Below are 25,806 nucleotides of genomic sequence, written 5' to 3'. Positions count from 1 at the left end.
ATTAAGTGATGTGCGTGTGAATGTACGATCACTGAATGAGCATGTGCACGCATGAGAGAGAGAGAGAAAGAGAGAGAGGGGGGGGGGGGGATAAAGAAAAGTGTCACTTTAATAGGTCAAATATCTGCCGCCTCTGATACTTCATCTCCATTTATAATGCCTGGCCTGAACAGATATGAAAGCTGTAAAAATTGTTCTAGATTTGCTTCTATCCCTCCGTAACTACAGTAGAAAGTCGATGTACAATTGCACTTTAGGCCAAGCGTTGCATTGTAATAGAAAACATTGTAGCCACATTGCGATCAATTCAGAACACTACTCGCCCATTAAAGAAAAGCAGCGCAAGTTATTATACACTGCAGCACGCCCTGAACCTTAGGGTTAAGTGCTTTTCTCAAGGGCACAAAGGCCATCTCACAAACCTGCAAGGCTAGATCAAAACGCATGTTTCCGTTAGACAGATCGAACTGGGAGCCCTCCGGTGAAAGACAACATTCAAATACGCAATTGCCACACATAGCGGATGGTTCCAGTTGCTCTGTGGTCTCGGTACGCCTCCTGCTCCCTCATGCACATGCAAATTTAATGTCTTCATACCCCCAAACATTTGTCCATTGTTTTAAAAATACAAAACTGGAATTATTTATGTACACTTTCCGTAATGCTTCCGTGGGTCTCTAGCTTTGGTGTGGCTGCTTGCACTGCGCTCTAAAGATAAATGGAAACCTGAATTTAAAATCGTTTTCATTGAACGTATATACCTTCAACTACATCGGTTTAGTGGAGAAGCGAGGGTATACTTATGCTCTAGGGGATAGTAAATGTTTTAACAACCATTATATTCGTTTAAAAGTAAATTACGTTACTTGTAAACGAATACACAAAACTTTTATATTTTTCATATCACTTAAAATGATAGGGTGCGTGTGTGTTGATATTACAAAATCAAAAATATGCCCCCAGTTGCCTAAAAGCAATTATTCCTGCTTGTCACATTATTTCAATAAGCTTTGTGTTTTGTGTTTTAAAAGCAATAGAAAAGCTTTACAGGGTTGCAGCATATTAAAGTTGCATGTGCTCAGGCAGAATTTTCCAGCACCACATCACAGCTTCACCCAGTTGCTTAGAAAGAGTAACTTGTACTAGAATGCAAGATGGAGTATCTCTGTATCTATACTATTTTTCCAGCAAGACATGCTAAAATATATCCATATCTCCACTGTTTCTGCACTCTGAAAACAATGTTTTAATCCTCAGGTGAAGCCTTGATTTTTCTTAGAACTATTTAAAATAAACAAACAGTAATTAATACATATCCTGAATGCAAATCTAGTGAAATAAAGATCTGAAAATGTTTTGGCTGTCATGAGGATTCAGAGTGTCGCAGTGCAATAACAGAATAGATGTGGTCCACCACAAAGCCTGAAGAACCTGGGCAGGTAGACAACTATGTTAGACTTAACCATTGGTCTCTTTTGTACACATTGCATTGTTTCATTGGCCTTCATCAGGTACCACAGGTATTTAACACAGCTGATACTGGGCACTCAGTGGAAAGGTTTGCCTGTCATAATTATGTTAACATTATCCAAAAAGCCCCAATAAGCTCTTTGTTATCTTAAAGTGGAGAATAATCCTAAACCTTAAATAATACAGAGACAGAAACACTAGGAGAGGACAAACCAGCCCTCCAGTGACACAGATAAATGGAAAGTGGGTCATTTTGGGTATCATTTGTCTTATCAGAATTACACTAAATGATTTGGTCATGGATGAGGCAGAGACAGCCACTCTCGATGAACTGTCAGCCTGCTCATTCATTACTGTCAAGCTCCCCCATGATCATTTGCAAATGATGTCTGGGAAAATCTACACCCAAAGTGATCAAGATTCCTGAGGAAATTAATGCGTTGCCTGAGACATCACCTGGTAGTCATTCAGTGGGTTTGATCTTTTTTTTTTTTTTTTTTTATCTAGGCAACCGCGAAATTGTCATGGTTAAACTCCCATGAAGCTAATGAGGCTCATCTTTACTGCTTGACAAAAGCTGTTTAAACTTCATCAGATGGAGGTTTTCACTTCCTAGTGCTCCAGCGCTCTGCTGCATTCCAGAAACTGTGAGAAAAAGCACACGAGATATAGTTTAGGATGTGCGCCATAGCTGTGCCTATAAGAAACACGTCTTCCCCATAAGAAGGTCATGGAGCCTAGTTTCAGCTCCCCTCCCCTCCCACCGTGCTACACGGGCTGTGCAATTGACCGCAGGGCTTGAGCCTCCCGCGTGTGCGGTATCGCAGAGTCCACACACGCAGGACTGAAGGGGAGCCGAGAAGTTCTCTCACTCGTTCGTTACAGACCAGCCAAGGTCGAGCCACAAGGCTTAGCAGCGACTGTTGCTCGACAAGCCTCGCTGAACAAGATTCAGAATGATAATTTCACACTTCCCTTGCTTTCATTGGATGTCTGTACATTTGTCTCTTTTAGGGAAATCATTCTGAGTTGTAGCCATGTGAGTGACAGGATGGATTTGATCCATGCCCTACTGAATAAGAACTGCGATAATGCATGCATAGACTGATATAGCTTGGATCTTCCATCTCTGTCAGTCTTCAGCCCTGCACTGGAACAGCTTTCAGCACACTTTTTATCAGCTAGTAATACTTTCTGAAATTTAAACATAGGTCTAACACCAGTGTTTTTGTTAGTTTTTGAAGCCAGCCTTTATTATATATGGTGTTTTAGTGTTTGGAGGTGGAGTGTGGGGTGGAGTTGATCTTTTGCTCAGAGACAGATTCTACATTTAACTGAGGGGAACCATACCCTTCCTCCCCATGCTCTTTGCCACTGTTGCGTATCTCCCTCAATCAATATTTCAAATCACTGAATAAATCTTTAATGCCCGAAGCCCCCTGGGTGCCAGTGTGTTCAGAAGCTGAGCACCATGTGGCTGGTTATGTATTTGCGTTCATGAACGGGTGTTCACCTGTCTACTCTGTGTCTGTTTTTGTGTCTGTCTTAAACAGCTGTGAGCTACCCTGTTTATCACTGATGTGAGAGGATGTGTTATTTTGAAAAGTAAGTTCTGCAGATATGCATTGTAAAATGCTGTAATTAAAGCATGTGTCTGCAGTGTGCAGTTGTATATGTGTGCATATGTGTAGTGTGCATAGTCATATTTTTCTCTGTGTGCATGGGTAGGTGTTTCGCCACGTGTGTGAATATTTGTGGGTCTATACTGACCCTCCCACGGATGTGTATGTGTGGATTGTGCGAATGCGCATATGTGCAAAGGGGTATATTTGTGCTTGTTCGTGTGTAGGTGTTGAACCAGTGTTGTTACAGAGGTCCAGACAGATGGCTGAGAGCTTCTGGCCCAGGTTTCTGTTAGTGATTCTGTTTGATGTACACACCATCATGGTAAGGGCTCACAATACTGATTTGCAGGAGGTCTGCTAAAATTGTTTAACTGTTTCACCAAATTATATTGTTTGTATTGGTTTAAAGTCTCCACACAACAACAAATACATATAGAATATCTATATTTCTCTATGCACCCCTGTTTTCTTTTTCCTCAGTTTGGACAGAGCACTCTCAACCATTTCACTGCGAGTTATACTGTGTATGACTATGTATGTGACAAATAAACCAAACTTGAACTTGAACTTGAACTAGTATATCATGGGGGCAAACTTTCACTTTATGAATGCAAATCAACTAAGGCAACAATGAAAATTAAGCATTCATTTTCATGTCAGTCATCTGCTTCCAATGACAACACTCTAGTCTTCCTACAATGTCTGGTTGAGACATATTCTGCCCTTAGAGCTTAAAACATCAGTAGGCCCACTTAAAAAAAAAAAAAAAGAAAAAAAAAAGCAAATATTCATGCATAATTGATCAGAGCTATAATAGCTAAATTAGGCCATATAAAATGATTCAGAGACTGGTCAAATTAGCTAAACTGACAATAAGATATCTTACTGTAACCAGATGTACTGTAGCAAGTTATTTTTGTGGTTGGTGTTTCTTTTGGGCTCTACAATGCTGACCTGGAAGCAGAGGGGAAAATTACGTATGCAGTGTAAAGAAACATGAAAAATCCTATTTCAACCAACATCCAGACTAGTGATTGTATCTTCAACACGGCACATTATCACTTTTCAGCTCCAAATGTTTACTCATATGTGAAACTTGTTCTTTTTTTCATTTGTTTTAGGAAGGAAAATGGCATTTGCAATATCCATGAAACACTAAAAACAGCACGAATGTAGTCGTAGATAGCACATAGAATTTCTGCCACAAAAGATGCCAAACCATGTATTCAAATGACCAATTAAGGGACCCAATTTAAAGGTACTAAAGATGCGATACACGCGTGAATACACATTGATCGGGTCCTAAATCTGGAACGTTTTACACATATTGTTGTGCTCAGCGGCTGGTTTCAGAGAGTAGAAACTCAGAACTAATTTATTACACCCAGAGAACGAAACGAGGATATCGTTAACAATAAGCGCGTGCTGAGGGGACCTGAGCTCTCTCGCGCTCTTTCTCTCTCTCTCTCTCTCTCTTTCTCTACACCATTGTTTCTTTCACTGGTTGTCGCAACGGATTCCTATGAGCCTAAATGTAAAGTTGTTTGGTATGCGCACAGATTTGGTGGACAGTGCACTGTCAAAAACATGTCTTCCCTTGTCGCTCACTCTGGAAATCTAGAGGACGAGGCAAAGCATGCCACGGTGCTCGTGCGCCTGCGCCTCGGGCTGTTTAGAACGCGCACGAAACTCATCTGTGAAAACGACTCGCGAGATAAAGGAAATATTAAACATGTCTTAATGTCCATGTAGTTAATGTCCAAAATAAAAACTAATCTGACAGGTCACATTAGTTTTTATTTTTCTTTTGTCCGTAGTCTTATCTTATTCATATTTTAGGCTAACCAAGATGTGCAGTCAGTGGCCTACATGTAGCCCCGTTAAACTGGGGGCCTGGAGAGAAGTTGCTGAGATGTCAACAACAATATTCTTGTAGGTCTATATTTTCAAACCTCACGGGTTATAGTCTGCTGTCAGGTAATGGGTGAGCACAGGGCGAAAGGGGATTGCTAAGAGATCTCATGATAGCCGACTAAATGATCAAACAAGGGCCTGGATGAGATTAGCGTTATCAGAAACAGTCCGGAGTGTTCACAAGGGACCCAAAATCCTCTTAAAAAGAGCGTGTATCGTGTTTAATTTCTCCTAAGTTTGTTCACTTACCGTTGTACCATGAGTGGGGGGCCGCTTCTATATGAATTCACATCATACGTTTTTAAAAAGGGAAATAAATAAGGTTATGAGTGATTTTTTTCTATGCAGCGAGCCAAAGGTTACTTTGTGTAAATGGGGAATTCTGTCTTCTTATTTTATATAACAGCACCATCTAGTGCGAAACATTAACGTCTCTTTGTGACAGGGTCTTGTCCTGGTGTTCAGGGGTTAGTCTATATTTAAATTGATAGACGGACCTCTATCGAAGTGCAACAATACAGTCAGTAAAACATCATACTCCATAATGCAGAAACGCACATGTGACATATGGCCATGCATATTAAATCAGCAACCCACTAGGGAGCAATACACACTGTGCTTTAGACTAACTTTCTCGTCTATTCCATCTGAGATTGCCCGTAACGTACTTTCGGAGCCTTGAGGGCCCCAAGCTAAAGCATTTGTACTAACAAACTGACTCCACGTTTATTATGAATATAATTATTTCCACGTTTACACATTTACCTTAGCATAATAACTTGGCGTGTGTTATTACCATTGTGTAAAACTAGTTGTCCAGGAATATGACAACCATATGTGGTATAAACTTGTAAAAATTACATTCAAGGTAAACATTTATTATTCGAGACTTAGCTTTTTATGTTTGTAGCGGATCGATATGTTCTTGATATTTTGTCTCCCCCTTCTGTAAAAATAAGTTACACTTGAAGAACAGACTATTCAGGAAATCAATGGGAAGCTACGGCTACGATTTCTTGATAGATTGGGGATATTTTTCTCTTGTCCTTCCAAATGCCAACCAGAGCATGCTGCCGATAAAAGTGTTGTCCATTTTCTTGATTACTAAAGCATATGAGGTAACTGGACGGCTTATTTTGGAAGGATTTTTGCAACAATGCATTTTATGAAACAGAATATAGTTGTTTTCTTTGCAATATCAGTTCCCGATAAATGAAGAGGTCATGACAATATTTGTGGTTGATGTTTCCAAGTAGGTAATTTTTTTGAAAGCTCGGAGCTGAATCATTTTAAATGCGACATAACTGGGTCTTTAATTGTTTTTCGGCGCTTTAATTTGACGTCAGACATTCATTCTGAACCACGTGTGTATGAGCGAGTATGAGCAACACAAAACATTATTCTATGGAAATGATATTGAGAAAAGGTACGTTATATCACTTTTGGGGAAAAGAGTAGCTATATCTGATGTGAATGTTATTCTCATATCCTCGACTGACTAGAACCTGAGCTGATGTCAAGTAAAGATGGGTCGATAGACAGCTACCTGGTTAGCCAGAGCTAGCTAATTAGCTGCTCAGTAGGTTCGCTAGCTAGTTGTCCTGGTTAGTACAACTTTGAGGAGACTGTGTACAGCTAGAACATTGGCTAGCAAAACAGGTTTCTGTGCGGCTCTGCTGGCAGTCTAGCTAACCTAGCTAACCCAGCATGAAAGACCCAGCAAGGTACCCAGCAAATGAAAGACCCAGCAAGGTACAGCTGGGTCGTGAACGGCTTGCGCTTACTTTCATGAATACAAAATAGAAAGTTTTTAACCGTATTAGAAACAACTTGTGTTAGGATCTATATTCCATATGTTTCGCTATGTACAGTCTCTGTGTTGTGCGTTCTTGTAGCCCCTCATACTCAGTCATGACCCTTGAGCACAAACTCACGTTTTTGTAATCACTGAACAGCTCTTTTAACTGGTTGGCTACTGTCATCACACCTAACTTGTGGTTAGTATGCTTTTAGTAAAGCAGCTGGTGATTTAATGTATATTTTGAGAAACTGAACTGTAGTGCTGTTGTCTTCCTAAATGACCAGGCTGTGTCTAATGTTACAGATGTAGTATCTGTAAAGCTGTAGTAGCCTCATCTAAATGTATAAGTTTCACCACTCTACAGTCATTTTTGCCCTATAAGATACAGAAAGGTGTCAAGACACCATGGTCTTTTGCACATTTATCCATACATGCAAGCACCAAAATAGACTTCAAATTTGTATGTGTGAATTTTACTAAAACTGGTATTTCCCCCCCCCCCAACCATTAGACTGTGTCTGAGTCATGGCGGGTAAAGGAGAGAGTCATGCCAAAGTGGATGAAGACAAAAAATATGTTGAAGATAAGGAGCTGAACTTGCCTGAAAAGGGCGATGCATGTGAGCAGGAGGAAGTGGGAAATGTGAGCAACGACTCCGAAGATGGGGAGCACATGGGTGATTCTGGCAGCGACAGGAAAACCAAAGGCAAGAAGTGTGTCCCTGGCATAGTGTACCTGGGGCACATCCCCCCGAGGATGAGGCCCAAGCATGTGCGCAACATGCTGGGTGCGTACGGCGAGATCGGGAGGATCTTCCTCCAGTCAGAAGGTGAGATTACAGCAACCACATGAGGAGTACGTGGCAGGAGTAGTGCCAAGACAAAACTAAAGTGTTTTATGTTGAAGTGAGAGCTGTCAAAAGCCAACATTTGGGTGCGCTTGTGTGTTTGTGGTGGGGGTGTTTTTTTGTTTCTTTGTTTGTTTCTTTGTTTTATATACAAACTGAGAAACGTATTCAGAAACGCTGAATGTAACACTGGAACGTTCTTTGTCATTTTTGATCTACTTTCTTGGTGGAAATGGCAGTGGCAGTTATTTGATCAGTTTAGGTAATTTGGCCCCTCCAGAGTCTTTACCAAGATGCGTGTTGTCCTAGACCGCTCCATTAGGAGGAAGAAGAGGAAAGCGGGTAGCCGTGGGTCGAGCTTCGTCGAGGGCTGGGTGGAGTTCAGGGACAAGCGCATCGCTAAGAGAGTGGCACTAAGTCTCCATAACACGCCCATAGCCAACCGCAAGAGGAGCCACTTTAACAGTGACCTTTGGTCCATAAAGGTACAGAGTATTGTGAATGCAATTCACTGATCTGTTTAAGACCTTCTTTTAACTGACACTTCTCCAATGCATACAAAATAGCTGGTAATTAGGAGTGCAACGTGCATATATGTTCAGTGGAAAACTAGATCTCAGTGTTGCCTCTTTTGCAACCACACATCTGCACCTCGCTTCCCTAAATCATCGTATTTCAGTACTTGCACAGGTTCCAGTGGTGCCACCTAAGCGAGAGGCTGGCGTACGAGCAGACGGTCTATCACCAACGCATGAGGACAGAGATCTCGCAGGCCAAGCGTGAGACCAACTTCTACCTGGCCAGCGTGGAGAAGAGCCAAACCCTGGACAGGCTGAGGAAGAAGAAGGAGAGGATGGGTGAAGGCCACGAGCAGAAGACCTGGGACTTCACGCAGCGCCGCACAGAAGATGAGATCAGGCTGGAGCGCATGAAGAGGAGTGGCCTGTCCAAGAAGAACCTGCAGAGAGCTCAGGAGAAGACCAAAGCCATACAGGAGAAAGCTCAGTCCAACACTGGCTTGCTGGCCAAGATCTTTAGCAATGGGAGAGCCCAGGACTGAGCTGCATTATCGGTCGGGTTTTCACCTTTCTTCAGCTGTGACTGCACACAAATGTACATTGCTAACCTTTGCCCTATCACAGGTTCCTTTACCTGTACTTCATCCAGGGAAAAACTCTGAATTGAATCTTCTAATATGGTGTATTTCAATTCACTTTTTTCTACTTGTAGACTGTAATGCCATTGGATACCAATTAATAAAGCAACTGTCTATAAAGAGTTACAAATATTAGATTTTCCATGGAAACAGTGTCTCTTGTGAAGTTGTACTTCATGACACATTTGTATGCAAATAATTGTATAAGGTCATTTTAGACATATAGACCCAAAAGCTTACTAGATTTACAGTAGTTGTCATGTTTCTCATTACAAACAGGTTTTTAAAGGGACAAATTACATTCTTTGATGAGTACTATTCAAATCACTAGCTTTAGTAAATCTTTTTTCTTTTCTTTTTTTTTTGTCAAAAAGAATTTACAGGCCATTTCCCAAAATCAGTTCTGTCTTACTCAATGGGAATAAAACAGGAGTGAAACTAATCGTGTATGTTAAGGGTGAAAGATGTTCTATTTCAAAGTTTGGTACACTGAAGATGAGGCAATCACTGATTACAGTTTTCTTGGAGGCAAAGGAGTTGTTCAATTCTGTAAATTTCAAAATAAAAAAAAAAACAACAACAAACAACAAAGCATGTGGACCCAGTGCCACACAGCATGGCTTGTGCATGTTCCCTCCACATCTGTGTCCTGGGACAGTTATTTATATGCCTATATAAACATACCAAAAAAATCTAAATCTTATTCTTGTCATTTTGCACATTTCCACACCTCACATTCTTTTTTGCCCCTGCTGGTTTAAATAACTGACCTTTGGTCAGTACATTTGGTTGTCTTCTGACTGTCCAGTGTAGAGCTATCTTTGTTGTGTGGGACACTTTCTCCTCCATCTTGCCTTTATCTGAGGAAGACTGATTTCTCCAGCCCGTCCTCCGCTCTGGTGTACTCTAGGTGGGACTGATGGTAGTGGCTCTCGTAATGAGGGCTGTTCCTCACGCAGTCCAGGTAATCCGGTGTCCCAGGGCAGGTGATGCCGTCTGCCAGCAGGACGGAGCCCTCCCTGAGCAGGCCACAGTTCTGTGGGAAAGGCAGAGACAAATTCCATGCAATCCGAGCAGCAGGGCCACAGTACTGTGAGGCTTTCCGGAATATAAGACACCTGAATAGGTGTATGGTGTAATTGGCACATCCTTGAAGACCTATTACTCTAATCAGGCATGTTGGAGCAAAGGAAGCGCTAAACTAGGACTGCAAGACTGCAGTTGCCCACACTCATGATGATCCATTGTTATTGCAGTTCATACAGTCAACTGAACAACTATATTACATTGTACATGCGTTCATACCACTACACACAACCAGTAGTTGAATTATTACTTATGAAAGGCTACAGGCCATGGAATGTTCTTTTAGTGAAAAATAATGATAATGTATTCTAAGTCGTGTCTCCCATAGCGCTATTTCCAAATCCCAACTTCGGAGTCTACCGATACATGTTTTTGTTTTGTCTTACCTTCTAACATTCTAGAAACAAAAACAATAAATGAACAAGGTAATTAAAACTCCAGAACATGCTGCATTCCTGGTTGAGTGCTGCTGGACCTGGGACAGAGCCAGAGCGTGGACTCTCCATGGGCTAGACATGTGCCTTTTCAAATTCCAGATCACTAGGAATGTGATTTGACCTTTCTGGAATTGGGAGGCAGATTAAAACAAAGAAGGTGTGTTGTGCTTCTTACCTCAAGCAACTTGATATCAGGAAGGTAACGGTCTTGCCAGTGGTCCAAAAAGACTAAATTTAATGTGATGCCGAAGTGGTCTTTCATTTTGGGGATCAGGTCACTCGAAGAACCCACTTCTAGGGTGATCTGCAGAACATGGAGGCATAAGGGAGAAGCTCTCGAAGCTCTTTCACTCTGCATTGATGAGCTGAAACCGCTCACCAGTCCTTTAGACCATGTGACATTACCATGCAGGTTCTCGCCATCAGTCAATAAGACATTATAATCATGCATGGTGTCATGCTTCTTTTTTTTTTTCTGCTAAAATATAATTTCCGCTGAAGAGCTTTTTAGATAACAATGAAATGGCAGATGATGGTTTCTGGCGCATGAATGTCCACCATCTTCCACCTCACACACGGCAGTCATGTACACTAAATTCTTCTGAATTTAAAGATGATAAATTCTCTAAATAAATTCTCCTTCCTCTCACCCTCTGTCTCCTCATTCCATCCTTCATCCCTGCACTAATACCTCTCTCTCTCTCTCTCTCTCTGTCTCTGTCTCTCTCTCTCTCTGTCTCTCTGTCTGTCTCTCTCTCTGTCTCTCTCTCTCTCTTTGTCTCTCTCTCTGTCTCTCTGTCTCTCTCTCTCTCTCTCTCTCTCTCTCTCTCTCTCCCTCACACAAACACATACCTTGTCTTGCAGCCCAGCATGGGCTATGACCTGCTGGGCGATGCTGGCATAAGCTGGGTTCAGCTCAACAGTAATGAGCCTGGTGCCAGGGCGCAGCAGGTGGACGATCCTTACTCCGGAGTAGCCGCAGTGCGTGCCAAGCTCCAGAGCCGTGCTGGGGTACACCTCGCTTAGCACCAAATCCAAAATGGAGCCTGTGCATTCATCCACACATTGGCAGCTACGCTGAAGGCTCATTGAGGGAGGCGATCGATGATGTGGCTAATGGCTGAGATGAAGCATCAGTAATAGTCTTTCTGCACCATTAATAGCTTGTCAGTTCTGCACCACTGATTATTACAGAAAGTGGTGACTGAATCCTAAATTGCTCCATGTCTGACACGTGCACTACACGAGGTGTAACGGCCATCGGCTGGGGTCCTATGTAGGGCCCTATGTAGGGTCCTATGTAGGGTCCTATGTAGGGCTCTATGTATAGGGAACAGACAGCAGGGAAGAATATAGCCAGTGACTTCAGTTGCATAACAGTTTGAAATGCCAAAGTAGAAAAATGCACTCACTAACATTACTGCAGAAAATATTGTCAAATGTAAGATGTTGTAAGTAATATCGTAAGGGGTAGTATCTCTCCTGTGTAAAAGCATTGAATTCAATGCCACATTTCTTCAGATAGCTAGAAGGTTACGATAATAGAAGGGTATGTTATGTGTGTGTGTGTGTGTGTGTGTGTGTGTGTGTGTGTGTGTGTATCTGTGCGATAAGTGTGCAGGCGTGTGGGGAGCCCACTGCCCCAGCAAACAGACAAACCTCACGAACAGCCTCAAGGACTTTCACTCACGAGTCGGACGAAGAGAGCGACAGACAGGCAGATAGAGGCTGGCTGTGTTCGAAATAGTGTACTACATACTGATTACATACTGGGCCCCAAATCAGTAGGCCGTATGCAGTACGCGACCAAAATAAAATGTTCCAGTTTGCAAAAGACACCAGGCTGATGTACTGCTTCCAGCAAATATTCCAGTACAGGGCCAGAGCTGTCTTCAAGACATAGTGTCATGCAACGGCGGCGCGAAATCTATCACAAGTAGGCGGAACCTTTATACATTCACATGACCTCGTAGTTTGGTTTGTTTGGCGCATTCTGATACGATGTTGCATACTACTACAGGGAGCAGTATGCAGTATGCAATATATACTGAGTGTAGTATGCAGTACACATTATGCAGCAGGCTATTTCGAATAGAGCGAGTGGTGGGAAGGAAACGGAGAACACTGCCACCTGTGAACGAGGAAGCAGGACAGAAGATGGAAAGAAAGTATGCGAAAAGCAAGGAACAGTCGGCACAGGCGTGCCCACCTTTCTCATCTCCCACATTCATGGCCTGTTCGGAGTGCTTGCAGAAGTGGTCGATGTCGGAGATGACACTCTCGGGATCTCCGTGAGTGGCCTTATGCTGCACTGTGTTCAGCAGTCGCTGTGCTCCCGGTATGCACAGCAAATTCATAAGGTCGCAGACAGGGTGATAACGTATAGTTTTTTTATGGTTAGTTTGCCTTGCATATATCAAACTAAGAAAAAAACAGAAGAGCTGTTCCAGGTTCATGTTCTGCAAGCGTTTGTTTTACTATGTTCTAAAAATTGTGTGCTGGTACCGTAGGACTTGGTGGCCTTTCACAAACTGCATGAGTTTTACCATTTCTTTACCCTAACATTTTCATTCCTTACTTGGTGGTCCTTTAACACATCGTTGGTGGTTTTCTCTCTGGGAGGGAGTAACGTTACAGTGAGAGGTGTGTTAGTTTAAAAAGATACCAGAGCTATAAAAGGATTAGGATCCAAATGTGTAGGAAGAAGAACGTGGCCGTGGTTTGCAATAGGGCGCTACCTAGAAAAGGTTTCTTGGGAGATGACTGTGACTAAACAGTACAGAATATCTTGGCCAAAATTGAAAACATAATGGATAATACCTATGAGTAATGGCTATGAATAAATGAACATAAGAAATGTGCAAGATCACTTGAGGTCACGTGGATTGGGTGAGCGTGTCCCTTAGTCGCTCAACGATGTTGTCATTCCAAAAGAGTGCCCACCAGGCATTGCTCTGCAAAGCTGGAAGTAGCCAGGAATACAGGACGTACAGGCCAGTTGCTGAACCAGTGCACAGGGCCAGCACAGTCCACTGCATTCTGGGAAAGAGAAAGAGAGATGGCAAGAGACCAAGACTGGGAGAAAGAGGGGAGGAGAGAGAGATCGTGAGAAGGAGAGAGGAGAGAGAAAGAGAGGGATAAAGGGGAAGAGACCAGGGCAGAATAAGAGAGAGAAGAAATGAAGCAGAAAAATCGAGAACGGAGAAGACAGAGAGACTGAAGTGGAGCCAAAGAGAAGGAAGCCAGCGAGAAAAGAGTACGAGAGGAAAAACAAGAACAAAGATAGGTCAGTGATTCTTCCTCCACACTGCTTATTCCGGCATAACCTGCCCTTGACGCCGGAGGTCTTTAGTTTCCAAAGCTCTGCTTTACGGGAAAAGATGGTACCCTGGAAGGCAGCAGTCTGGAGTGAAACCTTCAATTCACTCAGTGCACCACTTAGCACATCGCAGGTTCAGGACACTTTCCTTAACTACTAAAATGTGATTAAGGGAAAAAAAATATTTTCCTTTCAGGGACTGGCAGGGGGTTTGGGGTGGGTGGGAAGAGTACATACAAGTCCTGCATGAGACCTGTTGCAATGTGCAGTACAGCAACTGTTTGAGGGCCATGCTGGTTTTGCCCATTTCGTAACCTTAATATTCATCAACCTGGGAAGACCACCTATGTTAATACTTAGAATCATTTTTCAGTTATTGTGCAATGTCTTGCAGAGCATGGATGCTTGTATTTATAGTAGACAATGGAAAGAGTTTAACAGAATTGGACCCCTAAACTCACAGCAAAAATGCCAAACTGTACCCCCTCACACACACCACCCCCCCCCTCTCTCTCCTTTCTCTCTCTCTCTCTCTCTCTCTCTCTCTCTCTCTCTCTCTCTCTCTCTCTCTCTCTCTCTTCTCCCTCTCTCTCTCTGTCTCTCTCTCTCTCCCTCTCTCTCTCTGTCTCTCTCTCCCTCTCTCTCTCTCTTGCTCCCTCTCTCTCTCCTCTCTCTCTCTCTCTCTCTCTCTCTCTCTCTCTCTCTCTCTCTCTCTCTCTCTCTCTCTTTCTCCCTCTCTCTCTCTGTCTCTCTCTCTCTCCCTCTGTCTCTCTCTCCCTCTCTCTCTCTCTTGCTCCCTCTCTCTCTCCTCTCTCTCTCCTCTCTCTCTCTCCCTCTCTCTCTCTCTCTCTCTCTCTCTCCATCTCTCTCTCCCTCCCTCTTTCTCTTGTTTAAGTTAATTATGCTGGACTAATGAAATGCTGAGTGTTCCACCAAGTTCTGACTGTTGTCTTCTCAAACATGGTGCCAGAAATGGCCTTGAGCCAACATTTCAGATCTGTGCCAACAGCAATATTTTCTCAAGCTTATCATTAACGGAACTGCTTACTAACTTACTGCCATGAGTTATGTGCCCCTTGTTAATTAACATATTAGATTTTCCATAAATGTTTCCTGACAACTTCAAACATTTTTGTATTTAAGCCATTTTTATACTAATTACTGTTCTGGCAGCCTGCCAAATATAATAATAGGAAACATTTTTTATTATCTATATTAAAATATTGCTTCTCAGTGCCAAAGCAAATAATTACTGTGGCAGGCAATGGCTGTATAGTCACATTACTTATAATTTGATATCTGCTTTTTTCTTTTGATTCCCAGAGTGAACACCACTTTCGGAACAGTGTGATCCAACTCATGTGATTCCCTTTGTAGCCACAAAAATTTCCCAGCCTTTCACTAGAAAGGATTTCCAAAAGATAATTGACAGGTAGTGATTTAATCCAAGGTTAGACATAATCTGCATTATGAACCAAATCCTGAAAAATAAAACTCAACACTTCATGTGATTTAAATCTTCACATGCTAATTTGCCCCTACTTGTGAAAAGAGGCTGCTTGAAATCAGGGTTTGTGCCTAATTCTGCCCCAGTTTCCAGTAGCTGTGGGCTTCCGTGGGGTGTGGTACATGCAGGTTTACTGTGCTGAGAGTGGGCAGCTGTCTGTCCAGACCCTCGGTGGGGTCGATCCCATCTATTCTACACAGCAGGTGCTCTACAAGAGTAGAGCAAACAACACAGGAGAGGAGAAGAAAACAGAGGAGGCTCTCTCTTAGCTGGCCTGCTCATGGCTACCACGGTCTCCCTCACAGAGATGGTAATGAAATGGAGCTGATCAATTGCAGAGCTCGCCAGGGATGTGACAGTTGGAAGGCAGGCTGCATAAATATTTCAGTCTATGTGTGGCGCAGCTTATTACAGGAGGCTGCTGTTCCGTTCCTGAGGCTCTGCAGGGGTAAAATAATGAGCTGTTCCTGTTCACACGCACCAGCGGCTACAAATGGAGCTGTGGAAGAGGCAGACGACTTCGGAAGTTTTGAGTCGAGCAGAAAGCCTGTGAATCAGATCAGCAGTGCCGTGCTGTGGGAGATTATGGGGGGGGGACGTGCAAACACGCACACACACAAAAAATTATAAACTCAAAACACATATATTTACAGCATGTGTAGGAAGAAAAAAATCACCCTCTGCATATTCTGAGTTCCACACAGGAAACAAACGCAAATGTGTTGGGGCATCATACCAAGCAGAAATTCCATGACTGAGTCTTACTTCCTGATGGGATCCCCGTTTCCCCTTTTGCTCTGGCACCTTTTTGCCTCCGTGCTCCCGGACTCCTTCTCTCTGAGTGTTGCTTTTAACGCGAGCACTTCTTTCTTGTCCTCCTCTCTCTGTCTGCCTCAATCGCGTTCCCTCCCGCCCAATCTGCGTTTCTTGCCGGCTCTCTCGTCGAGCACCTTAATGGGAGTTGCACGTACAGCCACAGGTCACATCAGAGAGCGAGGCACTGTGAACACGTGCACAGGCAGCCTGGGTGATTCACATACGCACACGCACCCGTACACTCGACACACGCACACAGATGTAACACACACATGCACACGTGCATACACGTGGATGCAGTAAAGGAGAAAGGACTTTAGCCACTAGGATGCATTTAAATCACTCTTCAGCCAATCGTGTAGTCCCTGCTTTTTTCCCACCCCCCAGGCCCTCATCATTCACATACGTGCAGGGAGATAATGGTGATGAACAGCAAGCTTGAGCGCTCACAGGCATGAACAAGCATTTCACTGTCAGGCACAGAATTTCCCAGCACATCGAGGACAGCAGCAGGGGGCCTCAGAAGGGTTCCCCTCAGAACATTCACTGGATTTGCTGTAAAAACATGTTTATTTAGGGGATTTTTTTTGCTCAAAAAGAGGTATTACATTACAGATGCGCAACGGCAAATGAACATTATCTTTAGCAGTCATAGAACAAGGAAATTCGATGTGAGCGAAAATGAGCTTTCAGATACCTGCTCATGATCAACATGAAAGCAGAGTACTCCTAAAATGTTCTACAAATAGTAAGAGTAATGATAATTTATTTATTTAGCACATTTTAAGACCAAAGGGCTGAACAAATCTAGAACCATAAAATACTACAAATAACAAAATAAAACATATATAACACACAATAACATAAAAACATAGCGAAGCCCCAGTGGGACAGCAAACATCTCACATACTAGGAAAATGCTGACCTAAAGATATGAGTCTTCAGCCTTGATTTAAGAACAGCAGCAGAAGGTGCAGCCCTGATCTCTATAGGTAAACTATTCCAAAGTCTGGGAGCTCCCATAGCAAATGTATGATCCCTTTTAGACTTCAGCTGAGACCACCAAACAATTAACAGGAACAGTCTGATTACCTTAACGGCCTAGAGTGCACAAGAGGTTCAAGTAACTCTGTGATATAAACTAATAATAGTACCTTAAACTGAAATCTATAGCATATCGGAAACCAACGAATACACACCAGCAGCGGAAAAACTATTTTTGAAGACCCTGTAAGCAATCCGTAGTGGCATTCTGCACCACTTGCAAATGAGTTAAGGAAGTCTTGTTTATGCTCATATAAAAAGTGAATTACAATAATCTATGCACAAAAAAATGGGCATGGACAACCTTTGAGGGGTAAGAAACGGTTTTACTTTGGCAAAACTTACAGTCTAAATAAAAAATTACCGCAAGGTTCCTTACTTGGGGCTTAATGTAGCCAGATAAAACCCCCAAATTACCCTGTAATAATTCATCAGATTTAGAAGAAGCCAAAAGCAAAATCTCAGACTTATTCTCATTTAGCTGGAGAAGGTTGCTTAACATCCACACCTTAACCTCGGCAGTGCGCTCAACGGGCTGCCTGCTGGAGCATACATCTGCTGGCCTTAAAGGGAGGTATAGCTGTGTGTCATCAGCATAACAATGAAACAAGACAAGCCAACACTCTGAGAAAACAACCTCCTCCACTACCTTCGAGAGAAAAGGTAAAAGGTAACTTCGAAATACATTTTGCTGAGAACATTATTCTCAAGATCACACTTTTTAAGCGTTGGCTGCAAAAAGGCAAAAGCTGCATTAGCTGGATTAATTAATGCACACCGAGAGGCTGAGACAGTAAAAGGGGGGAAAGCAGCAAGGAGAACATTCATTTCCTCCTCGGTGTTTAGAATCAACGTTACGAACTATTCTTTTACCTAAAGCACCGAGACACACTGCCAGTACAAAATCATCCATGCACATGTACGTAATAACACTTTGTGCGACTGCATTGCCAGTCATTTGTTACTGCTTCTTGGGCAAAGCTGAAAAATGCAGACCAAAAACTGGATGAGTGATCGTAGTGGTGATAAAGGCATGGGTATCCAACCCTTCTTTCTGAACAGTGCCTACTGGTGTCCAGCAGAGGAACTCTCTCAGTGATGCCGTTAATTAAGCCAAGCTCAAGTGTACATACGGCCTGGACAACAGTTGGCGTTGCGTTCAATTATCAAGATCACTTGCACAGCCTTTTTTTGTTTGCTGCATGTTCACTTTTAAAATGTATAGAAACTGGTGTGTAGTTGCAATGCCAATGTAAAAATAGAGGGTTTTTTTGCAGTATTTCTTGCATATAGCTTATTCACTGCACAATTGCCTATTTTCATCATGTCTTAATACTGATTTTTAAAATGACTCATTTTAAGGGAAATGTAACAGTAAGCAGCAGTATTAAAGTATCCAAGGAATAACTTTGTGAGTTGGCCTAATAGAGTGCACAGAAACTTTGTTCTCCAGGCTCCCTGAGGCAGGCTCCTCTACAGCATAGTGGGCTTACAGGAGAGTGCAGGCTGCTGTGGACTCTGGTGCATGCCAGAGCTGTGACTCACTCAGGGGCTCTAGTGCCCCACTACTGCCACACGCGTGCACACACACGCTCCTGTTCTCTTAGACATATATTCTCTCTCTCTCTCTCTCTCTCTCTCTCACACACACACACACACACACACACACACACGCACACACATGCTCCTGTTCTCTTAGACATATATTCTCTCTCTCTCTCTCTCTCTCACACACACACACACACACGCTCCTGTTCTCTTAGACATATATTCTCTCTCTCTCTCTCTCTCTCTCTCTCTCTCTCTCACACACACACACGCACACACACGCTCCTGTTCTCTTAGACATATATTCTCTCTCTCTCTCTCTCTCTCTCTCTCTCTCTCTCTCTCTCTCTCTCTCTCTCACACACACACACACACATACACACACGCACACACATGCTCCTGTTCTCTTAGACATATATTCTCTCTCTCTCTCTCTCTCTCTCTCACACACACACACACACACACACACACGCACACACATGCTCCTGTTCTCTTAGACATATATTCTCTCTCTCTCTCTCTCTCTCTCTCACACACACACACACACACACGCTCCTGTTCTCTTAGACATATATTCTCTCTCTCTCTCTCTCTCTCTCTCTCTCTCTCTCTCTCACACACACACACACATGCTCCTGTTCTTTTAGACTCTCTCTCTCTCTCTGTGTGTGTGTGTGTGTGTGTGAGAGAGAGAGAGAGAGAGAGAGAGAGAGAGAGAGAGACAGAGAGAGAGAGAGAGAGAGAGAGAGAGAGAGAGAGAGAGAGAGAGAGAAACAATACAGAGTCTACACTTCGACGGACTCTTCAGGTAAGGTTTCCCCTTGTCTCTCTGAAGCACATTAAACTCATTTCCCATTCATGGATCACATGGTGAGGTGAAATCAAAGAGAATGCATATCACTTACTAAATGCATTAATCATGTTATGACAATTAGAACTTTATAAATACAATGAATTTAACATATATGAACTAAAAATGTCAAGGTTCTGAATCATACTTTCCAACCCGGTAGTTTGGGTAATTTCTGTAACTAGTATACCTCCATACAATATTATTATTATTGGTCACTAAAAAGACAATTTTGTTATAGGCACCTCGCTGCTACTCCCCTGAGCATTAGGGCTGAATGGTACAGTCTTACTTGGTTGAATGGAATTTGGGTCAGACCACTCTACGCCAGTTCCAGTTTATTAGGGGGGGACGTATTGTTTTCTTAATGTCCACATATGATTTTGGTGTCCAGTAACATCTGGTGAATCAATCAAAGATAAAAGATGAAACCATAAGTTATCTGCAAAATGCAAACGTATCGTATTAATACTAATATTTGCTAAGACGTAGTCACTTTCATCTGCACCTCTCTAATCAGGAGTGAGTGACTCCGGATCTATTCACAGCTACGCCGCTGGTCCCTTCCACTCCGGATTTAGCCAAGAGAAGAACAGCTGCGGTAACGTTTTAACAGTTTTGGAGAAGGCGAGTGGGACATGCTGTCGGCGGGAAGAGAGTCGGCGCACCGCCGAAGCCAGTAGAGCCATGGCCGAGGACTACTGGGAACACACGGTGGCTTTGGGATATCGCTAAGATCACAAGGGCACACGGGATCCCGCGCCCTCCGGTAAGCAGCCGATCCGGTGTTCCGCGCTCGGTAAACCTCGCAGGCTCGGGGCGCTTCAACCATGTGGCACAGGTTTTATATTCAGAGAGACAATGCTGAGCCCGTCACGAACGATGTGCGTACGCTGTGGCTTGGCAAGCACAGGGGATTTATTCCAACACGATCCCGACAGAGCCTGGCGACGCCTGGTCCGCGGACGGGAACAGTCGCCCGTTGCTAGCGGGCGCAATGCCGCTTGAAAGTGAAATGTGAAACACCGCTTCGCTTGTCACAGGTCATAAACATTTTAATCTAACGCTAAACGTTGTTGACCAGCGTCATATGTTGCCGAGATCAGTAAGACCACAGGGAATCAGTTAACCTAACTCTGCTATGCTAGGTGTCTAGGTTAGGTACATACCAGTGCGTGATGCAAATAATGCATAGACAGAAATAATAATTAATAGACAATAACAAACAGTTTAGGATGTCGAGACCGACTGCCGACGTTGGCTGTGTTACTAGGTTAATTCCAGTTCATTAGGTTAGCTAGCTGGCAAGCTAACGTCACCCGTTAACTATTAACATCGCCAGCTGATGAAGTCTAGTTTTATTGAGCAACCTTATGTCGGAAACGAATGAGCTATTTGGACTACAATAATAACTGTGTTGGATTGCTCCGAAGACTTTGGCCCTCTTAAAGCTTGTTTGTGCACCTAGCGCACGCAGGTAACGTTAACGTAAGCGAGCAGAATGCGTAACTTGGCTGGATCCATTGATAACGGTAGTTTATGTGAATGCAAGAAATGCATGTTAGCCCACATTCAACATACGAGTAAGTTGTAAACAATAAAACGACACCCTTCGGTGCTGTCTGTCTGTTTGTTTGATAACAGCTGGAGTGCCACGCTATTCAGTGGGCAACGACGTCTTCCTCCAACCATTCGTCATTGTACAGTCTTAAGTGTATCCTAAAGGCAACGCTGTATTTTCCTGTAACTTTGAGCTGCGCAGATATGGTCAAGATTGGTAGTAATTCGTCAGCAGGTGTAATCCCTGTTGGAGTAGGATCGAGCTACTTAAATCAGGAAGTGCAGACCTGACTAAAACGGTTAGAGGCACCATGCTATATCATTCGCATGTAGTACGTTTTCGTCTCTGGACGTGTTCGTGTGTATAAGGTCGAGAAGGCAGTCAGACAGGCCTCCTCTGAGACAGCATCGCATGTGATATGTGTGTGTCCATTAAGTATGCAAGTCTAGGTTAAAAAAATCCTCTAACTGCTGCACCGTATTGATGAGACTGTGGTGTCTTGACTAATTATAAACACCAAAAGACCTCATATCAATTGGTCTGAGCTAATAATGCACTCAATAATTCTCAATAATTCATTACAGGATCATATAATTAGCCTGCTCACTAATGTGAAGAAGGCAGGGCTGTTTCGAGTTGTTTGAATTAAGAGATTAAAGGAGGAAAAACTACCATGCTGCACATGCTGATGGTTATCGGGATACCTTTGCATCTAAATTATTACTTACATCATTCTGGAGTGATTGGTTAGAGTAATGTCACCAAATAATCCTAGCAAACAAATGTCTGAAACAAAACTATCAGCTCTGTGTGTGTGACTGTGTGTGTGTGTGTGTGTGTGTGTGTGTGTGTGTGTGTGTGTGTGTGTGTGTGTATATATATATATATATATATATATATATAAATGTGTGTGTGTGTGTGTGTGTGTGTGTGTATGCAGACTGGATTAGTCCTAATCTCTAAGAAGGAATGAATGGATTCAGTTGCATACAGAAGGAGATGCCATAATTCTGACACACAATTACACAAATTTTTGAGTTGTGGGAGAATTGGGAAGTACTTATGTAATCCCACACGGTGTACAGCAGGGATACTCCACACTTCTAGAGAGCTGGTTACTGCAGGTTTTCATAGCTGCTTTTAAACAGGTGTTTAAACAAGCGTTAATGCAGTAGCTGAGTTACCAGTTGTTGGTAACCAGTTGTTGAGTGAGAAAATTGTTTAATTAACCGCTAGATCACTAACTGAATGAAATGACTGGACCTGCATGGATATGAGTGGCTGGATTTAGAGAGGCTTCCTTATGGATGCTATGCCCTAGCCTGGCAGTTGACATGTTCTTTTGGCTGATTAAAATTTTAGATTTAGGCCTGTGTTCCACTAATACACAGGTTATGAGTACATATGGGCTATATTCAGAACATAACCCATATTGAGAACATGACCCAGCTGAAGGAGGTTGTTAACAAGGGTGTCTACATGCTGGAGAACACAGCGGTCCTGTTGATCATGTTTTCTCCACATCATCACTGCTAATGAGAAGGTGAATGTGTTGGTGCACCGGCCGAGGCCTGTGTGAAGCTCCTAGGATTGGGCCTGGGAGGAGGGGGCTTCCGCACGGTAGCACACGTCCTTCTGCATTTGCAGGGTTTGATGATAGACTGACATGCCCAATGAAGTGTGTTGACTAGTGGGGAACTTGGAAGTGCAAGAGCTCCTTAGTGCGGTGAAAGGAAATCACAACTCTGCAACTGGGTTTGAGTGTTGGGCCTGATTGTTTGTCCTCATAATGTAAGAGTAATGATAATGATGATAATCAAATGTGCGTTTTTTATGAGACCCTTAATAGAACTCTGTTCCAGTAAGTGTGATAAATGTGAATTTTGTCACCAAACCCTTATCTTGATCCAGAAAGAAGTAGATATCCATCTAATATCCTAGCCTTGTGAAATTAATGCTTTCTGTGTAACTCCACATAAAGAATTTTGTTGGAATGCTGCAATAAAGCAGTTGTCACAATAAGCAGTAACTCATATGATCAGTTATTTACATAGTAACTTCATCAGCGATACAACTTCTGACCAGTCAAGAACTTGGCGAGGAAAGCCAGTGAATACCTGACAGTCCAGACAGTAGCAGATTTGGGAGGGGCATATAAACCACAACTGATGGAGGGGTATCACACCCCATACCTACACTCACTCTGTCAAGCTGTCACAGTGTCAATGCGCCCCTCAGCAGTGGTCTGGTACAGTAGATAAATGAGCTTCAGTCTGGTCTGTGCGCTTTATCAGCATGTGTCAGAACAGTGCGACTGTGAAGCTTGAGCCCAAAGCACTGCCTTCTCATCCTGCGGTTCAGCTTGACACTGGTTCACAAAGGCTAGCATGGCTAACGGGGAGTGAATATGAGTGTGGGATCAGCTGCCGCATTCTCAACTGCGTCACGGTAGTGGACCGCTATTGACATTCATTCATTATTAGTGGTGTTTGCATTTTTTGGGTAAACTGATATGGGAACAGCTAAAGTGTAGCTCAGAGGCAGTGTGGGCGTCAGGTCTGTGCAGCAGAGGTTACAGCACCGATGCGAATGTTCAGAGAATTAAATCCTTTATGTAATTAAGCGCATACGTACACAGCAGACTGAGGTGCGTTTGAGCAGGGAAATTGTCGAACATCAGTGGTGTGTTCAGTAGTGCAGGATTCCACCAGCCCAGAGTGCTTTGCAGAAAATTCTGCTGAACGTTTCAGCCCCTCCAGGGGCTCTCTTCCTCACCTTAGTGTTCAGTGGAATGTTGCTCTGCTCACAAAGAGACCTATGCCAAACCTTCGTCTACTGATTACAAGGCAACAGATGCTCTCAACCCCAGGACCCCAGAACCCCAGGAGCTGAGAACATTTGCACTACAGAACACACCCCAGGCCTGGAGCTGAGAACTTCTGCACTACTGGTCATTTGTCAAATGGGCAGCTTCCTAAATATCTCCTGAAGGACACCAACACATTTAGGTACAGTGCATTCCCAGGATCCATTTACTCCATTGCAAATTTGCTGGGAAGTTGACATGGTGGCTCTGGGACTTGTTGCTGTCATTGGGATTAATGAAGCAGGTGCCAGTCCATTTGGAATTTGTGCTCGGGGAGGGAATTTTACCATAGTTTTCCTTCTCCGCCTGCACATCAGGAGTCTACATCTGGATGTCAGTGAAACTGCTTTTGTAACAGCGTCCATTGTGAAAAGAACTACTGGACTACTTTTATTTGCACTATGTGAATAATTACATACATGTGCAAAAGTTGTGTGCGCCCGAGAAGCCTATTCTAGATCAGTGATCATAAATAATTTGCTTGGGCTTGCGACTGGAGGAGACCATTGCAGCGTGCGCCTTAGCGTTCTCTGAAGCTTATAACTATCTTATTACCGCACCACATACATCATCATATCTATTTGCCTCTTGAGTTCTTCCATTATATGAGCAAAATGAGCGCTTTGTTGTGCATGACAAACTGAGTTCCTGTCGGACTGCAGGATATGATCAGGCTGCTGCGCTGCACTGGAGCTGCATCCAGATGGAAAAATCGCCGTTGTACACCCTCCCTGCTGACTTCATCTGCGATCCAAAACACTTATAGTAGATGTTAACAAATCAGCACTACGATGGCAGAACTTAAATTGTGGAACCTTGTCCCCAGAAAGAAGGCAGCACAGTGGTCATTGGGAAATAGAAGACATTGTGTCCTTTTAAATATTTACATATTTGGAAAACTAAGTTAGTAACTGAGTTATTACTTTTACATTTTGAATATGCTTACCTCTTTAGCTTGTGTTGGTTTCTCTAGAACAAGAGTAATGCTAATAAACCTAGACTCAGAGGATTTTAATTGGCTAATCACCACTGTTATTCAATTTTAGTTTAAGACTAGGCTTAATGTGTGTGCTGGAAACCAGCCCTTAGACATCTTGTTGCTTGATGTTTTTAAATTTGTGGTGTGCTGTGTTGTCTGTAGTCCATTGGCATCCGTGTATGGTTGATACAGATCAGAAAGGCATTTAATGGCATCTTGGGTAAACGATGGTTCACGTATCATGGTAATTAACACTGGTTCTTTACGGGCACTCGAAATACTCGAGCCCAGGCCTTTCAAATGCGTGTTCATGTCTCAGGTTTCTCTGCACTTCCGTTGGCGTGCATGGCTCTGTGACAAGGCAGCGAATTCCACTTTCACCATTTCAGCTATCTGAAATATTTTTAGCATCACTCTTTTAGCTGTTTGCATTTGCCGTCCTTTGAAATGTGTTGCTTCATTGAGAGAAATTAAACACTGATTGCATGAACCCAAGTAAAAATAGTCACTGAATCACCGTAAGGTCAGCCTGTCCGCTTCCTGTTACGTTTTTATTCTTTTTGGTAATTATACCAAATGCCTTTGTTTTGTTCTATTTTCAAACTTAATTTTTTACATCTCAGGCTAAATCTTCAGCTAAAAATATGATTCTGGTTTAATTGCTGTATAAACCTGAGTCTTGGCTGAAGTGTTTAACCTGGTGGAAGTTATTTATGGTGAAAATTTCACAACCTGTGCTTCGCTAACAGCCCAGTTTAACGAATGTTGCTTTTCATATTCACGACGAGCAAAACGATCATTAGTTGACCCACCTAACCTCTGGCAGCACAGGCCACTGCAGCTTTGCATTTCCTAGACCTCGTGTGCATAGTAAATATGTTTTAAATCCCATGCCTGTGTGGACAAACTTTCCTTTTTCTTGCTTCAGAAGATCTTCACTGTTATCTATCAAGTAAATGAATGTCCAGGGGTAATAAAAA

General features: G+C 43.0%; 3 protein-coding genes and 1 long non-coding RNA gene across 8 annotated transcripts in view; 2 read left to right on the top strand and 2 right to left on the bottom strand.

Annotated features, from left to right (window-relative positions):
• The first annotated feature begins 6,350 nt into the window (after positions 1 to 6,350).
• On the top strand, positions 6,351 to 9,255 carry abt1 (activator of basal transcription 1). Its single transcript, XM_027023548.3, has 4 exons — positions 6,351 to 6,435; positions 7,322 to 7,639; positions 7,967 to 8,142; positions 8,337 to 9,255. Exons 2-4 carry the CDS (start codon positions 7,336 to 7,338, stop codon positions 8,715 to 8,717), a joined length of 861 nt encoding a protein of 286 aa, XP_026879349.2. The 5' UTR covers positions 6,351 to 6,435; positions 7,322 to 7,335; the 3' UTR covers positions 8,718 to 9,255.
• A 77-nt stretch (positions 9,256 to 9,332) lies between these two features.
• On the bottom strand, positions 9,333 to 13,203 carry comta (catechol-O-methyltransferase a). Its single transcript, XM_035521805.2, has 4 exons — positions 12,546 to 13,203; positions 11,189 to 11,382; positions 10,512 to 10,640; positions 9,333 to 9,849 (listed from the first exon to the last, which is right to left on the bottom strand). The coding sequence occupies exons 1-4, from the start codon at positions 12,790 to 12,792 to the stop codon at positions 9,670 to 9,672; spliced, it is 750 nt and encodes a 249-aa protein (XP_035377698.2). The 5' UTR covers positions 12,793 to 13,203; the 3' UTR covers positions 9,333 to 9,669.
• A 177-nt stretch (positions 13,204 to 13,380) lies between these two features.
• Positions 13,381 to 16,277, bottom strand: LOC145653769 (uncharacterized). The gene is made up of 3 exons (XR_014119967.1): positions 15,899 to 16,277; positions 15,644 to 15,735; positions 13,381 to 13,552 (listed from the first exon to the last, which is right to left on the bottom strand). It is a non-coding gene; the product is annotated as an uncharacterized LOC145653769 (long non-coding RNA).
• Positions 16,278 to 19,817: 3,540 nt separating this feature from the next.
• The window catches only part of cdk16 (cyclin dependent kinase 16), a 34,483-nt gene continuing 28,494 nt past the window's right edge, over positions 19,818 to 25,806 (top strand). For 2 of the 5 annotated variants that reach the window (XM_081707882.1, XM_081707879.1), the window contains exon 1: positions 19,821 to 20,189. The gene's annotated coding sequence lies outside the window, so the exon portion shown is untranslated. Of the gene's footprint in view, positions 20,190 to 25,806 lie in introns of all 5 variants that reach the window. The other 3 variants (XM_081707881.1, XM_035521803.2, XM_035521804.2) reach the window with 3 other exon arrangements.

The sequence above is a fragment of the Electrophorus electricus genome, chromosome 25 (genome assembly GCF_041902795.1).
Source record: "Electrophorus electricus isolate QZ-2024a chromosome 25, ASM4190279v1, whole genome shotgun sequence".
Lineage (NCBI taxonomy): Eukaryota > Metazoa > Chordata > Actinopteri > Gymnotiformes > Gymnotidae > Electrophorus > Electrophorus electricus.
The sequence above is the reverse complement of the archived record's forward strand: the minus strand, read 5'-3'. Positions and strand labels throughout refer to the sequence as shown.

Bases quoted from the DNA above. Each gene is read 5' to 3' on its own strand.
- abt1 (XM_027023548.3), top strand. From the start codon at position 7,336: ATGGCGGGTAAAGGAGAGAGTCATGCCAAAGTGGATGAAGACAAAAAA. The intron at 7,640-7,966 runs GTGAGATTACAG...GTGTTGTCCTAG, and splicing joins GATCTTCCTCCAGTCAGAAG to ACCGCTCCATTAGGAGGAAG. The intron at 8,143-8,336 runs GTACAGAGTATT...ATCGTATTTCAG, and splicing joins GTGACCTTTGGTCCATAAAG to TACTTGCACAGGTTCCAGTG.
- comta (XM_035521805.2), bottom strand. From the start codon at position 12,792: ATGAACCTGGAACAGCTCTTCTGTTTTTTTCTTAGTTTGATATATGCA. The intron at 11,383-12,545 runs GTGGGCACGCCT...ATGAATGCACAG, and splicing joins GAATGTGGGAGATGAGAAAG to GCTCCATTTTGGATTTGGTG. The intron at 10,641-11,188 runs GTATGTGTTTGT...CATGTTCTGCAG, and splicing joins ATGCTGGGCTGCAAGACAAG to ATCACCCTAGAAGTGGGTTC.